Genomic DNA, 15,411 nt, shown 5'->3' with positions numbered 1-15,411 from the left:
CTGCAGGAGACAGGAGTCAAATTACTCAGAGACATAGATTGCTGAACACACTTTACAGTTTCATTTAGGTAGAGAGGCCTGAAATATACTGTACAAATATACTGCATGAGGAGTAACTGGAAATATTTGCTCTTTTTGCATTTCCCTACTCGATCAGCAGAGGTCAGCATTCTACCAAGCTCATTTTAAAAACCTGTAAGCGCTTTGGGTGCTCAAGGACTTTTACCTGGTGGAGTTGGTGTTACGCGTGTGAGCGAGTTGGGGGAGGGCAGGGGTGACAGCCACCCCCCCATCTGCAGGGAGAACAGGGTTGACCTTAGCGGGGGGGTCAAGGTCGAGCAGGCCGTTAGTAAAGACGCCGGGAGGCTGCATTAGAGGGGGACGAGGGAGAAGGCAGGAGGTCAGACTCTACAGCGCCGCTACATCAGCTGAAGTGAGCAGCAACTAGGCGAGTGCATGAGCCGTTTATCAACAGTTACAGGACAACGGACACGGATTGAAATGAATAAACACACAGAAAACTTGTATATGCAAACATTTCACAAGAACCTGTGGGAGGAAAAACAGGCAGACAGACAGGTAGACACAGGCTGATCACTCACAGCAGTTGTAGGGATGATCCAGCGGGGGGTGATGACAGGTTTGGGCTGCTGCACTGGAGGCAGCTGGAAGACAATCAGACATGTGTTACACTCTGTTGACCACACGGACATTTAGGGGTGCATTCACTCACGTTTGACCACAGAAAGCTGACGCAGGTTTGATACATGGAGCACATTATCTAGACTACAGATATCAGGGAAGCTAAATGTTTTTAAAAGTAAGTTAAAAATGTATCTCTTCCCTTTAACCTTCAACAAGCGATGACTTTACTGATAAAGGCCAGACTCTTGTTTTTACTTCTTTTACTCATTTATTATTATTACTACTATTTATTATCCTTCTGTGGGTTTAATTTTCCATCTTACATTACGTATCGCCTTATTCTATTTCCGTTCTTTTTATTATCTTATTTTTACTATAATCATCAAGTGGGTTTTTATTCCCCGTCGTATTTTACATTAATTATGGAGTCCTCTCCGTTTTTATGTTCATTCTGTCTTCTTTTATGTGAAGCACTTGGCGCCTGTTAATTTCTTTGTTGTAAAGCACCTTGAGCTGCAAGGTGCTATACAGATAAAATGTATTATTAATATTACTTTCATAGATCACAGAGAGACACAGAAGTACCAAATGAAGTTTCATTTACACTTGCCCTTACACTAAATTCTGGTAGTGTTAAATCATGTTCAGGCTCGGTTGCAGAGGAGGATTTAACATTTCTGAATGAGGGTGAGTGACTGATGTATTATTGCAGTGCAGCTGACGGTGGTTTACTGCCTGCACTAGCTACTATTTAGTTCCCAGTGGTCTCAAGCAAGGCCATAACATTTTTCCTTTTGCAGAAGTGCTTATATGAATACATTTTCAGGAATTCACAAGTGGTTGTGGGAGTCAGTGAAACTTACAACAGGAGTTGGATCTGTGAAATCAATCAGGTTGTCAGACAGTGGAGCGGTGCTTTTAAGGTCAACTTCCTCTGCTTTCACCTGCAGAAAGATACAAACACATGATACATCAACATGACACATTAACCAAAGAGGAGCCATACATCTTTATCACACATCATCAAGTTTTACTGTACACAAATATAAATGCACCACAAAAAGTGATTTATTAGTTTACCTTCGGTGCCATGGCTTCGCTGGCAGACTCAGTGGGCATCTTGGGAACAGAGGGGTTTAAATCTTCAGCTAGTCTCTCGGCACTGATGAGCAGAGCAAAAGAAAAAAATAGCAAATGACACTTAGATAGAAAAATTCTCATAAAACATTTACAGAAATGTATTTCAAGCTCCTCATCCTTGAGATAGAGCGGCATAAAAAACATATTTCATTGGTGCATTCAAGAAATCCCTTTATTATTGGAGCCCTGCACACTGCCCGAGGTGACGCCCTTTAAATTGCTTATTATGTGCGACCAACAAGCCACAAGGTGTTTTCACAGTGGTATTAAACATGGAAATGTTTGACTTCTGCTGGATTAATGAGTTCAATTATTCATGATTATAGTTCTTGAGAATGAGAAGAAAACCAGCCTGAATATCACAAGTGTTTACTGCATCAATGAGCCTGAGGTCGACTGTCTGTATAGTTGTGTCATCCCACTGAAAACACTTAATGTGCAAGGACGCCAGCAGTATCCAGGCAGATGTCAGGTCAGGTGACTCCACACACCCAGACACACACAAACACACATTGCTCAAACGCACCAACAGATGTCAGCAAAGACTACAAAGAAAAAGCAACACTGTTGTCTTGTGAATTTTTTAAATATTTTTATGTAGCCTTGAATTAACCTGATTTCTATTGACAATGAAACCTTTCACTATCATTCAAAACTTATTATCATCATTCATGAAGCTGCACTTTGTTGTTTTGAATCAAATGTAAGTAATGATGTTCACTAAATGTATCTTTTGACTTCAAGTTAGATAAAAGAGAGAAACACAGATATAATGTGTGTGTCTGCCTCAGAAGGATTACGAATCTGTAGCTACAGTCAAGAAATTCTGTTGTCCCAGTTTCGCTCGCTCTTTGGTTCTCATTAAGCAGCCAAAGTGGGACTAATGGATACATACAGAACCCTGAAGACACATTATAGAAGCATTTAGTGCTCACGGACTGACCTGGTCCCTGCTGATGAGACCAGCGAGGCCGGCTTGAGCAGGTCCCAGGAGTCCTGGATGTCAGGGCGACTGCTAACGGACAGAGACGAGTTACTGCCCAATCGACCGCTACGCACCTTTAACCTGGAAACAGACGGGAAACATTTTGATTTTGTGGCAGTGATCTGGTGTGTCTATATATATTGTACATTTATGTAAAAAAAAATAAAAATAAAAAGGCTTCTGGTTGTGTTTCACGTTGTATTTCAGTGGATTAAGGACACCAGTAAATGGTTTGGCACACAGTATGCCGGAGCAAGAGACAGAGACAAAACAGTGCCCCCGTTATAATCAATTTTATCACGAAATCTAAAATTGCTCATTCTCTCAGTATCATGAGCAACTGACTGCCTCTGATACAAGACAACGACCGCGGTTTGTCATTCGGTGACGCCATGCTGCTGGGACGAGCTGCAGGTGATGTAATGTTGTGAACTATGCTAATAATCCTCATGAATATTCAAGTAGTTAATCAGCTCAAGCAGCAGGGAGCTGTGATTGGCTGAGACAATGTGTTGACAGTTGGCATGAGTCAGAAAGATGGAGGAGGAGGAGGGGAAAGACCCAATTTCAAGACAATGGAGCAGAAGTGACAATGGCTTTTCTCCTGTTCATGTGTGCTCAGTACCCAGCGTTCAAACAGGACTATGCTAAATATAGCACAGTTGAATAAATACCAGGACCCTTTGAAGACCCCTTTTCTTTATAACTCTAACACTTATAATGTATGTAAAATGACTGTACTGTGTGCGGTCATACCTGGCAGAAACATCCTGCAGGTTACAGTTTTTATCTCCACCGACCATCACGACATGTTCCTCCGAAGGTCCCTGCACAGAGGAACGACGAGAGAAAAACAAATGAATAAACAGACAGAGGGGGTGATGGAATAAAAAAGGCATGCATCTTCATCTTTTCATGGCAGAATAACTTCACAACTATGACATTTACATGGAAGGACTTTTCGAAACAGTCATTTGCTAAAAATAGCCCTTATGCAGCTCTGAACGTATTTATAGGCCTTTATGATCACCAAACAGTATGCAACACTTTATTTAAATGAGTAGTGTCTTTCCTCTTCCTTCGCTTCCCGTTTTCCCAGTTTCGTCTGGTGTTTTGCTCACCTTGAGGGCAGCAGCCTCAGCTTGAGCTTTCAGGATGTTACTCTTCAGATCCTCTGGGGGGCGCAGTGGAGTGGCAACTGGGCTACTACTGCCTGCACTGCTCAGACCACACTTCTCGGTGAGCTTCACCACGTCCTCCTGTAGGAGCCGGGTGGGATGGGGCACAAATATCACATACAAATAAAAAGAGGGAAAAAAAAATGGAAAACACGATATGTTATTCGCAACAGTCGCTAACGATAGTTTAGAAATGGAGTCTGCTAACATAAACTGATGACTGGCTTGCAGCACAACACAGAAGCGTCACAGCGCCCCTTTAAAAGCAGAAATCTACATAAAGACTATTTGAACAAACACCCACCTGATTGTTCAATGCCATGTTGACATTGACGTTATTTCTTGGAGTGGCAAGAAGAGGACTGCTGTCCAACGCCAGCTGCTTCAGACGAGCCGCTGCCTCTGCGGAGACACAAAGTTAAACTTGAATACAGACCACCACAACTGCTTTGTGATCTTTCACTGTATGCACAACAAAAAACATACATTTTTAACATAATTATAACAAATTAGACATTTATTAAATACCCTTTTTTAGTTTACTTCTCTAAAAAGTTGGTGGCTGGTGGTTATCTGACTTAACTTAACATCAGCTGGCAACAGTTTAAATCGCTTATTTTCATGGAAAGGCCTTCCTACAAGGGTAATTAAATGTTTAAAGGTTTATTTTTTCTTTTTAATTACACTGTTCTTTATTCTTCTGCACTTAAGTCAGTGCACGGCTCTTTTTAAATGCACCCATTGCTTTTTTAACTTTTTATCTTCATTTTAATTTGAATCATTCATTGTTATCAGCTATATTTCTCTTTCAACACTTTGAATTTAATTACAGTTTGTTTTGAAACACTCTGTAACAGTGCTTTTGATAAATGCTAAACAAATAAACATCTTCACTCTGTTGTTGGTTTTCTGTAGCCTCACCACTGAGGCTGAGAGGATCCTCGCCGGTGACACTCGCGGCAGCATAGGCGTTGCTCGGCCCGGCCTCGTCTGCAGCCGTCACAGTGGGGACGACAGGAGCCCTGAGAACGTCATCAATGCAGGTCTCCATCAGGTCAGCAACCATGGGCACACTAGAGACAGAAAACAGGAACGACATATTAGGATCAGGGTTTTCAAAAAAACCCAAAAAACAGTTTGAACAAAAGAACAAGATGATGCAATGGAGAAAACAATGCAAGTCTTAAACAAGAGTTATACACATTAGAAATCAGGATTATACAGCTGTGCAACTTACCTGCAGCATCCAAAAGATATGAATGGACTCTGCAAAGATGGCAAAACTGGCCCGTGATGATAAATCAGGAGACATTTTATGATGAATTCCCAGAAACATACAATAAAATTACAACAGAACATATAAAAAACAAAGCCAATGATGTCCCCATATTGGAAAAAAAATGTGTTTGAAAAAGAGAAATTTGTCTCTTTTGTTGCTGTACTTTCCACCATGAAGATATGGGCACCGTGTGTCCACAAAAGGAAGCCCTAAAATAAACAACATAGCTCAGGTCTTCTTAAGAGGAAAAAAAGCATGAAGTAAGTCTTCAAAGAAAGCAATAACTTTTCTTAGAAATAATGTGCTCTAATATCCTCTGAATCAGAAGCAACCTGAAGCAAAAACATTTGATACATGGATTTTAGGAAAAGCTCTTCCAGCAGCCGAGTAATTACCTCATATATCTGTAGCCTGAGGACACAGTAAAACATGAAAAATACGCTGTATATTACTGTGTATATACACTGCCTGTAGAGAACAGGAGCTAAAGCAAAACACACACACAAAGATGTAAAGAAATGAACTATGCTTTGCCCGAGGACTCACAAATCAAATGTATATAAACATTCCCACATGTTAAGTAATACATGAAGGAGAAGGTGAGGATGTATCCAACCGCTGTGTGGGCAAAAACACAAAAATAACACAGGAAGGACAAAAAGAAAAGACCTTCAGTCTTTTGTCAGCCGAACATTATTGTCTCATCTTGGGCCTGTGCTGTTCAATCAATTGCTGAATGTATTTCAATGTTAAAAAAACCCCCAAAAAACTTCAATACACTCACAGTACAACAAAAGAATATCGTAACCATCATTACAAATTGTAAATGTGAAGTTAATTAAACTTGAGTTAATAGTTATTTTACCTTTAACAAACAGCTGAAATGCTTTATAAACTATTTTTTAAGCAACTGTTCATTGTTAAGTTGCAACTGATGTTTAGACTACTTTACAATTGTGGAATAAATGGTTCATAAAGCATTTCATAGTTAACAGTCAGATAACTATTAACAAACATTTAATTAACTATAAATGTGTCATGTATTAAAGGGACACTATGTAGTTTTTGAGAAGAAATTCAAACTCAGTATCTTAATATTTACAACATAATGAGGTAATGATAAAAACTCAGACATATTTATTTTTTCCATAACTGAATAAACAAGCTGATCTCAGAGGAAAATAAGGTCCCCAGAACACTGTTTAAAGCTAGAGAGGTGGCAGGGTCCGCCATATATAAACAGAAGCAGGAAAAAAAATGATCCGTCAATGAAGATCTTTATCTTCTGGTGAAAATATCTTCCCGAAAACTACATATTGCACCTTTAATGATGGTTACTATTAAGTGTTACCAAAATATCCACACACAACACAGGTAACAAAGAGATTAAGCACACATGGAGGACGCTACATAGAGCTCATAAAGCTACATACTCTTCCGTGTCAAGAGTAATCCTTCCTTTATTCTCTGAAATTATTTTTAACATACAGTTCAGAAAGATAAACATCCTTTGGTCAGTTAGGTTGTAAACATTTAACTAAGATATATTAAGAAATCATCTTCATTGGTCGAGCTGTGCAAGAAACAGTCTGAGGTGTAGGTAAGCATTCAGTGAATATGGACTTCTACACACTGCTCTGTGTTTAAAAAAACAGTTACAGTGTACTAACAACAGTTAAACAATTAACATTCGATTTTGATTCAGTTTCAAACATTTTAATGGTATTATGCTTGATTTCTTGACAGAAGTTGGATGAGAAGGTCAGTATCAACTTAATATCTGAGTATAGAGAATATGTTTAGCTTAGCTCAACACTGGAGAAACTGGACATAAAATGTATCCTCCAGGATTTTTAACAAATGTGTTAAACACATAAGGAAAAGTGTGCAAATATAACAGATAGACTTTTTTTTGGAGGCATAGAAAGCAACTCTAGCCTCCTGCTTCTATTTCTTCGTGTTGACCGTCTTATCCAACTACTTTTAAAAACAGAGCGGCAGATCCACAAAATGTGCAGCGCAGATTAAATACAAAATAGAAAAATCACATTTTGTTGTATAAAGATCATTTCATGTAATTCAAACTTAATTAAAACAACGCTTGAGATATTATAAAAACAAAACAAAAACATGAAACTCTCCTGAAGAGAATGACAGCGGAAGCAGGAGAGGACTTAGTGAAACCCTCCAGGAACTATGAGACTTATTGTTTCCATGCAGAGTCGAGAGTGGGGTTGAATTCCTCAGTCTTACATTGATACTATCTCACCCCGGCCAGCCAGTTTCACCGTGAGGTTGAGAGTGAAGGACAGAGGAAGGAGAGGGGAGAGGAGAGGCAGGAGAAAGTGTAACAAAGTGGAGAAAATTAGAGAAGAAAGAGGGGGAAAGGTGGAGCTAAAGTGGGGGGATAACTTCTCAGAGTTGCCCCTGGAGAAAGGGTCAAGACTGAGTGAGAAGACAAGGGGCAGTATGAAGTGAGATGGCGAGCTTGGAGAGGTGTCTGTCTGTGAGGGGTGTTACCAGACTGATTATGTGACACTTTAGATTGTTTTCAGGAATGTTTCAGTTAAAAATGCATTTCTGCATTCACACCAAATCTGTCCTTCCATGTGGTGCAGTCACAAACACAAATACCAGAGTTACTAATGGGCGAGTCACTGCTGAGCCGTTCCCATTTATTAGTGTGCTGTCCAGTTCGTGCCAGTACAGAGGCTGAGACGGCTGTCAGTTGATCTGTCCGACTCCTTTGTGGGGAGCTTTGGTGAGACATGAGCAGGAAGGATGGAGGGAAGAGGAGACCTGGGGAGAACAGGGAGGAGGAGGGGAAGGTGACATACAGGAGGGACGTATAAAAGAGATGGGGAGTGAGTGTGAGTGTAGGTAACACAAGAGAGAGAGAATGGAGGGGGAGAGGAAGAGGAGTATTGAATGAAAACAGCAATGAGGGGAGGGGGGTTGTACGTAAATGAATGAGGGAGGGAAAGATAACACCAAGCAACAGCTGGTTTAAGACAAGTGTGAAGAAGAAAAGGGAGGCGGCAGAAGGGCATTTAAGGCAGCTGATAACTTTGGAGAAAGAGCGTAATTTATTACGAGGGATGGGTGCTGAAACAAGTGGCTAAATTATTAAGTACCACAGTATTGTTAGGCTCTGACGTAAACGATTTGTGTTATTAATTATCACACTGTTGCAGCCTCTCCTCTGCTGAGCTTCTCTACGCCAGCCCAAATATCACGATATCATCGTTTTACAGCGAAGATGACATGTAGCCTTGTTCAAATCCCTTGGCTCGCCATTTTCTCCCGCTTTACACCCTGAATATTACCGAACTGGTGAGCTGGCGTTCTTCTTAGAAACTCCTTCATGTCTGTATGTTAAAGCATGTCGCTACATCAGACTCATTAACCTGTAGTAACCTCCTCGTCAAATATTGACGTGCGTTGCCTCAGCCTAAAAGACTTTCTACTTGCATGAAGAACACACTTCCCTGAGGATTTTCTAAGGTCGTGCAATCAGCTACATTTTATTTTGTCATCGAACATCCACTAGTTTATTTTAAACAATGACCATGCAAGAGAAATCCTGCTCATCATTATAAGAAAGCTGTGATTTTAGAGCACATAAAACAACATTAAAATAAATCAAGCGTTCATCGTCAGGATGAGCCCGGCAGGATATGTACTGCAACACTGTACACTAGTGTGCACTTAAGTGTGCTGAGACAAGTGTTGTGACACGAACACTTGAGCTAAGTGAAGTGGACTGGATGTCTCTGGAGCGTCAGTGACCTGGCTTTGCACCTCGAGCTACTGAGGTCTGATGGCTGATGTCAAATAAGCGTTTATAAATTCAGTGCTGGAGGCCACGAGCCGGAAGCTTTTATTCATGATGACAGCTTCACTGGGAGCTGAAGAGGCAAGAGAGCATTCGGTTTCACATTGCCTCAGTAAAACAGTGACTAACTCAATGATCTTTGACTAGATCGACTGCAGATGAACTTCTACTGACCTCTTTATATTTTCCATAAACTCTCTCGTTAGAGTTAGAGAGTAAACTGTGAGGAATTAAGTCCAGTGGCACTGAGATAGGAGTCATCTTCTCTCACTTATGATAATGTTACAGAGTAGTGGAGTAGCTTACGGGAAGGAGAAGCAAGGGTCGGAGAGAGGGCAACAGATTCAGACACAGCGCTACACGACATCTTAAAACAGGAAGAGAGAATACAGCTGTATGGCTAATTAACATTGTAAAAGAAGAATACTAAAAGTACATGGCCATTACATAAAATATGACATTTTGAATTATTTTAAAATTTAAAAATTCATAAACGCACTGATTTGGACTAGGCTTGCAATAGGCTTAATCATTTACAGTATTCATTATCTTTTGTGTTTGGTTAAGTTGGAGAATGAAAGACAAAGGAGATTGACTGCTCATGTTATCAGGAGAACAGCTGAGGGTTGTAACGCTCCATGCAAAATCAACAGAGACATTGTATGAAAAGAAAGGGGAAAAGGCATGGGAGGAGAGAGGGAAGAGCACCAGGCGTTAGTCTGAGGTATTCGCGATACAGCAGTGTCTCTTTCAAAGCATCCTCCTCACGAGTCAGCTGTAAACTGTTGCCATGGGTTGACGGCACAAACAAGAACCCAGAGGTCATCTCAGTGTCATATTTTGTGCTGATAAAATACTAACTTGTATCACTTGTGCCAATGCTGGTTTAAGAAAAAAAAAAAATCTTCAATGTTTCTACCACTGAGCAATGTGGGCCTGTGTGAACAAAACAGTACGTCTGTTGTTGAACTACGTCTTGATTAAATTCACTAAAAAAATCACACTAACAAGAAAGAAATATTGAGAGCCCTTGCAGGAGAGCATAATGAATAGGACGTGCTTTCAAGGACTTACAGAGTTACCACCTTCGGGTTAAATGCCTCTGCGCACAGGTGAAATTAATACAACACACATTTTAATAAACAAAAATGCGATTTGTGAGGTCACAGTTACCTTGACCTTCAACCACCTAATCCTAATCAGTTCATCCTTGAGTCAAGTGGACTTTTGTGCCGAATTGGAAGAAATTCCCTCAAGACGTTCTTGAAATATTGTGTTCACAATAAAGGGATGGACAGACAACTTATATTAATATAATGCTATCACAGGTGTGGAGGCATACATAATTTTTTTTAATCAGTATTTGCATTCTGAAGGATTTACCGGGCAACAGAGTCTGAAAGAGGAGGATACATTATTATTGTAATAAGTCATCTCTATGCGCTGGCCCTGACCAAAGTCATGTCTGTGCATCCTGTTTTTAAGGGCAATGAGTGAAGAAAAAATGGGCCCGGCAATCCTCTTATTACAACTGACCAGAAATTGACTTTACTGGAAACAGGATCAGCCTGAGCTGTAAATCTGAATGAGCTTTGTTTACGAGAAACCAGAGTAGTTTGTTCAGAAAATACCTACATTTACACCAGAAAAAAGCAAGTAACCAAGTAATGTTTTCTTTCTGTCTCACTGCTAGAAAATCTGAAAACTTTACAGGATGCACAGCATGACATTAGATGACTGATAGTGAAGACGCCTACACACTAGAATGATTCCAGAGCTGAAATCATAGATGCCAAACACCCGAAATCACATCAAATCCGGCACCGATTAGGTTTGCAATTCATGCGGATCAAAAGTGGACAGACAGCAAATCACAGGAGACGATTCCATCGCAAGAAAACCCTTTTCCCAAGCAAAAATCGGAAAGCCCGCCACTGCACAGCGATTGATTGGTTAAAGCCAGAGCGATGGCAAGCTTCAGTGTTTAATGGTACCTACCTGGCCTGCCTCCAGACAAGACCAATCTGTCCTCAGTACATTTTAATACTGGAACACACAGGGGGACATTGCATGTTTATGAGAGATGAGGGTGCTCACATAATTGTGTGCATATGTCAATTTGCTTGGTCATTCACACACAGATGTTCACACAGCAAAAGAAAATACATCCACAAATAACAGATCGACCCAAGACAAGAAACAGACGTATAGTACATTTGAATGAGGAACGAGAGGCAAAACACACAGCCTAACAGAGGACAAAAAAATATCATTGAGATAGAAAACTACAAAAACAATAAAAGGTATAATATGGGTGGTAATGAGAAGAAGTTGACTGAGTACTGGCACAGTTTTTGTGTATCAACTTAAAGGCAAGAGAAATCCTTACAGATTATCTGATGGCCATCATCACCATCAGTCTGCTACTTGTCTAACTGCAGTCCATCTTTCCTGCATTTAAATCTGCCATCTGCCTGAATATTGTATATTGAACCTGATACACAATTATTTCCCTGCTTCAGGCCATGGTCAGGTCTCTGAGAACACCTCCACGTACATATTAAAAGTATGTTTCCTGTATTTCATGCACACAAACTTGAAAACAGGGAAACAGAAATGTCAAGCACGGATGGGACGTGAAGGGATAGATAGGAAAATGCACACAAAAATACTCGCTGCCTTCTTCCCTGGTCACAGCAAACCTGGGTCAGTGGATAAGCCATGTTAAGCCACTCTCATGGCATTAGACCATGAAAAACACACCTAGCTATCCGCCCACTCCTTTCAGCACCCAACAGGGATCAGTCGGCCCGCCTAACCTTTCTCTCATCGCCAGTGAGCACTGAGGAGTTGTAAGCCGACACTGGCATTTAACAAATGAACTGGCATTGAACTGAGAAACAGCCATCCATTTTCTAAAGTGCTTATCCTCTCCAGGGCTGGAGCAAATTTAAAAAAATATTAGGTGAAAACTGAGCTTTAAAAAAAAAAGGTTATAAAAATAAAATAAAATAGGCAGTCAGGCAAAGAACCAGACAGAAACAAGATGGAAAACAAATAATCCAGGTACCAACCTCCTCTTTTCTCCCCCAGGACTCCTGGGTAGGGCCTCGATTTCCATCGGCGCACAGGCAGATGCGGCTACCGGGCTGACCACAGGCATGGCTGACCAAGCACCTCTGCTGGGAGTAACCTGCAGGGGGGAAGAAACTTTTCAAACTTCTCACTGTAAAATAGTTCAGTCAAAGCACAGCACTGTAATATTTGAAGCTGTTCATGTCATCCAACTTTATCGAGGCATACAGATGCCTACAGTCTGTTTTTTACTTGATGTTGTGAGTCTCATTCATCCCTGACTTCAAAAACATGTTTAAGTCTGCTACACTACTCTGTTTTGTTTTCCTGTCTAATGTAGAAAGAATTTGAATACGTACTGCTGGTTTGCTCCTCACCTTGGTGTCTTTGCTGGAGCTGACACCATTGCCTGAGGAAAGGACCCTGCGGAAAGAAAGAAAATGAGCAAATGAACAAAAACCAAACACCTTGAAAGAATTCCTAATAATGTACATGGATATATACTGTAAGTAACTGGACTGGTCTTTAGCGTTGTCTGGACACTTAAGAACAAATTACAGAGAGGTGTGTAGTTTGTGTTGACTAATGAAGCACAATTGTGGGCAATGCACAAATACAATTTAAAACAGTATTTTTTCTCTTTATTTTAAGTCGACCATGTTATCCTTCAGCCAATTTGCAAATCCCCATACTTATTTAATATGGCAGTGCTTCCTCCTTTTGACACAGCTTTAAATATCACAAATGTTGCTTAAAAAAGGACCTGCACTGTTAAAGTAATGGTCTGTCCAATTAGATGTAATAAAAAGTCACAGAAGTGGTTGTCATCACAAAGCTTTGAGTGCACTGGTCCCATGACAGCTTAAAACTACCACTGACATCATGTCTTTAGCCCACACACATATCCCTATAACAAAAGGCTGCCTCAGTCTGTAACGAGATTACAGTCGAGGCTTATGAATGAATTAAGAGAGAGTGGGTGTTTGTGTGTGTGTGTGTGTGAGTCACGGCACTTTAAGCAACAATACCTGTAGATGTAGATACACTTACATGATTTATAATTAAGTAATTTCCTGTCAATTGTTGTTATTTATCACAAATAAGACAACTTAAACAGGATTACACAACAGCAGGGCTATGCAAATAAAATGAGATAAAAGTTCTACACAAAATTAAAATTAAGGCTGTAAAACAAGATAGATAAATTGAATCAGACAGAGGCACAGTGTTCACGTGTCAGTGTACTTACTCTTGGAGATGAAATGGTCCTGTAAAAACACAAAGAACAGTAGTTTAAGTAACATTATGTAATTATTTTACATAAAATAACAGCTTCAAAATCATTTTGATGGTTCAGTGTGCTGTAATAGGCTGAATGGTGTCTCTGTCACTATCACTTGTTTCTGCGCTATGTAACTTCAGTGAGAGGGTAGGATCACAATGTTATGTGTTGAAAGATATTTCTATTCCTGCATGTAAGAGTAATGTGTCATACTGTGCTTATTAACTATGTTTAAATTAAGTCACCTCTGTTCTGCATGGTTCTTCTGGAGTAACGTCGACTGGGCCTCCTCTCAAAGGAGGCTGACCGCCGTGCTTTGTTGGCCTTGGTCGTCTGATACTCTGTCTTTCCACTGGTCACACAAACAAACACAAAAAATATATTTTTCACTTGCAAGGAGAACTTGGTAACGTTGGCCAACGCAGGTCAAAGTATTAAATAAAAAAGATAACTCTTCTTTACGATTCGAGTATACATCTCATTATCCCCAAAACAAAAGGCACGGCACTGACCCCTGCTGAACTCTGGATCCATCCAAGCGATAACCGTCTTCTACCAACAAACCCTGTAACCTCTGTGTTAAACCAACATTACAGCCAATGCTTATCCAACTGGGTAATGTTTAAACACACACAGAAGGGGAACCGCTGGCTATTGCGGTATGTGGACACTGAGTGCCTGTCTTGTGCCACTGCAAGTATCTGTGTGTACACACGTGGGTTTTTTTTGTATGTACAGTGAATGATACTATGAGTCAATCTGGGATTATCTCTGTTGGAACGTTCAAACACACGGTACAGAGACAAACATGGCTCTCTAGATTTGTGCCACTTAACACTTTACAGCAGTTTCCCATCCCCCCCAATGTCTTTTCGAGCGAGCTCAGCTGCATTCGATTTCCACAACAATTTCAACTGTATCCAGATAGAAGCCACTGTGCTCAGGAAACAGATACACTGAAAGATACTGGACATTTGAGATACATATGGACAAACATTGCCTGTCACAATTTGATTCAATTTATTATGGGACTTGGGAGAGCAGTTTGCGCCATCAGTGATGATTTAGGTGTGTTTTGTTTTAAAAGACGCTGCGCACTTGTACAATCATTCATTTTAGATTACATAAAAATAGAAAGATTTGATTTTACTCTCCACTCCACAAACACAAACCAACAGTAGCTAATAGCTTTAAAATTAAGTTTGCTAACATAAACAACCAGCCAATAAAATCTCCATAGAGGCTCTTTAATCTAACACTGCTTGAGAACTTTAAGCCCTGCACATTTGATACAAAAGGACATTGCAGCCCTTGTACATCATCCCGTTCAGCCTAGAAGTAAAAGCTCCTCATTTAAAAGCATCTGTAACCCTTTGCTCTCCCATCTATGATCCTTCTTGTTACCTGTATCTGAAGCGTGATCCCATGCGAATGAACCCAGAGCGTGCAGAGTTCTTCTGTACCGGCCCTCTCAGCCTAAAGAAAGCATGGTGCTCCACAGCACACTTCCAGAGGTGCTTACAGGCTTTGGGATGGTCCATCCTGAAGACAAATGTGTGCTCCTGTTCTTTGCCCTGTGGAGAATTGGTGTAAGGTAAGAAGACATACAACATGCACTTTACAAAATGGGCATTTCAAGTCAGAATGCAACCAGGGCAAGGTGCTTGTAGATCAAATTCAACACTTTGTCATTTGAAAGTCCGTCTGTCCTAGCCAACATATTTTCAGTCAAACAAAGCTCATGTACTAGTTCGAGACTAAAATGTGAAGAATGAGCACTACAGTGTGCGCAGATGCTGCCTCATTAATCTGATTTCGCTTTGTGGCCAAGATGAAAAGTCTGGCTGGCACCACAGCCGGTTGCAAACTTGCACTGGAGCCGTTCCAGTGTCACAGTCAGATTCTTTGGACTTCTTTACCATGTTTCCCTACTGTCATCCGCATTCAGGTGCTCTTAACACAGGTATGTAAAAATATACGGCATGCCAAAGA

General features: G+C 40.5%; 1 protein-coding gene across 3 annotated transcripts in view; it reads right to left on the bottom strand.

The window, feature by feature from the left end:
• The window catches only part of epb41l5 (erythrocyte membrane protein band 4.1 like 5), a 34,095-nt gene that overhangs the window by 3,169 nt on the left and 15,515 nt on the right, over nucleotides 1-15,411 (bottom strand). For 2 of the 3 annotated variants that reach the window (XM_084361652.1, XM_084361653.1), the window contains exons 12-25: nucleotides 14,824-14,993; nucleotides 13,665-13,771; nucleotides 13,387-13,405; nucleotides 12,497-12,560; nucleotides 12,137-12,255; nucleotides 4,870-5,021; nucleotides 4,253-4,350; nucleotides 3,892-4,029; nucleotides 3,527-3,597; nucleotides 2,729-2,851; nucleotides 1,726-1,807; nucleotides 1,509-1,589; nucleotides 603-665; nucleotides 227-366 (exon numbers count right to left, since the gene is read on the bottom strand). In XM_084361652.1, coding sequence (XP_084217778.1) covers nucleotides 227-366; nucleotides 603-665; nucleotides 1,509-1,589; nucleotides 1,726-1,807; nucleotides 2,729-2,851; nucleotides 3,527-3,597; nucleotides 3,892-4,029; nucleotides 4,253-4,350; nucleotides 4,870-5,021; nucleotides 12,137-12,255; nucleotides 12,497-12,560; nucleotides 13,387-13,405; nucleotides 13,665-13,771; nucleotides 14,824-14,993 — 1,427 coding nt within the window. The remainder of the gene's footprint in view (nucleotides 1-226; nucleotides 367-602; nucleotides 666-1,508; nucleotides 1,590-1,725; nucleotides 1,808-2,728; nucleotides 2,852-3,526; nucleotides 3,598-3,891; nucleotides 4,030-4,252; nucleotides 4,351-4,869; nucleotides 5,022-12,136; nucleotides 12,256-12,496; nucleotides 12,561-13,386; nucleotides 13,406-13,664; nucleotides 13,772-14,823; nucleotides 14,994-15,411) is intronic. The other variant, XM_084361654.1, reaches the window with a different exon arrangement.

This window comes from Pagrus pagrus (assembly GCF_965226575.1).
Source record: "Pagrus pagrus genome assembly, chromosome: 9".
Lineage (NCBI taxonomy): Eukaryota > Metazoa > Chordata > Actinopteri > Spariformes > Sparidae > Pagrus > Pagrus pagrus.
This window is presented reverse-complemented; position numbering and strand designations above follow the sequence as displayed.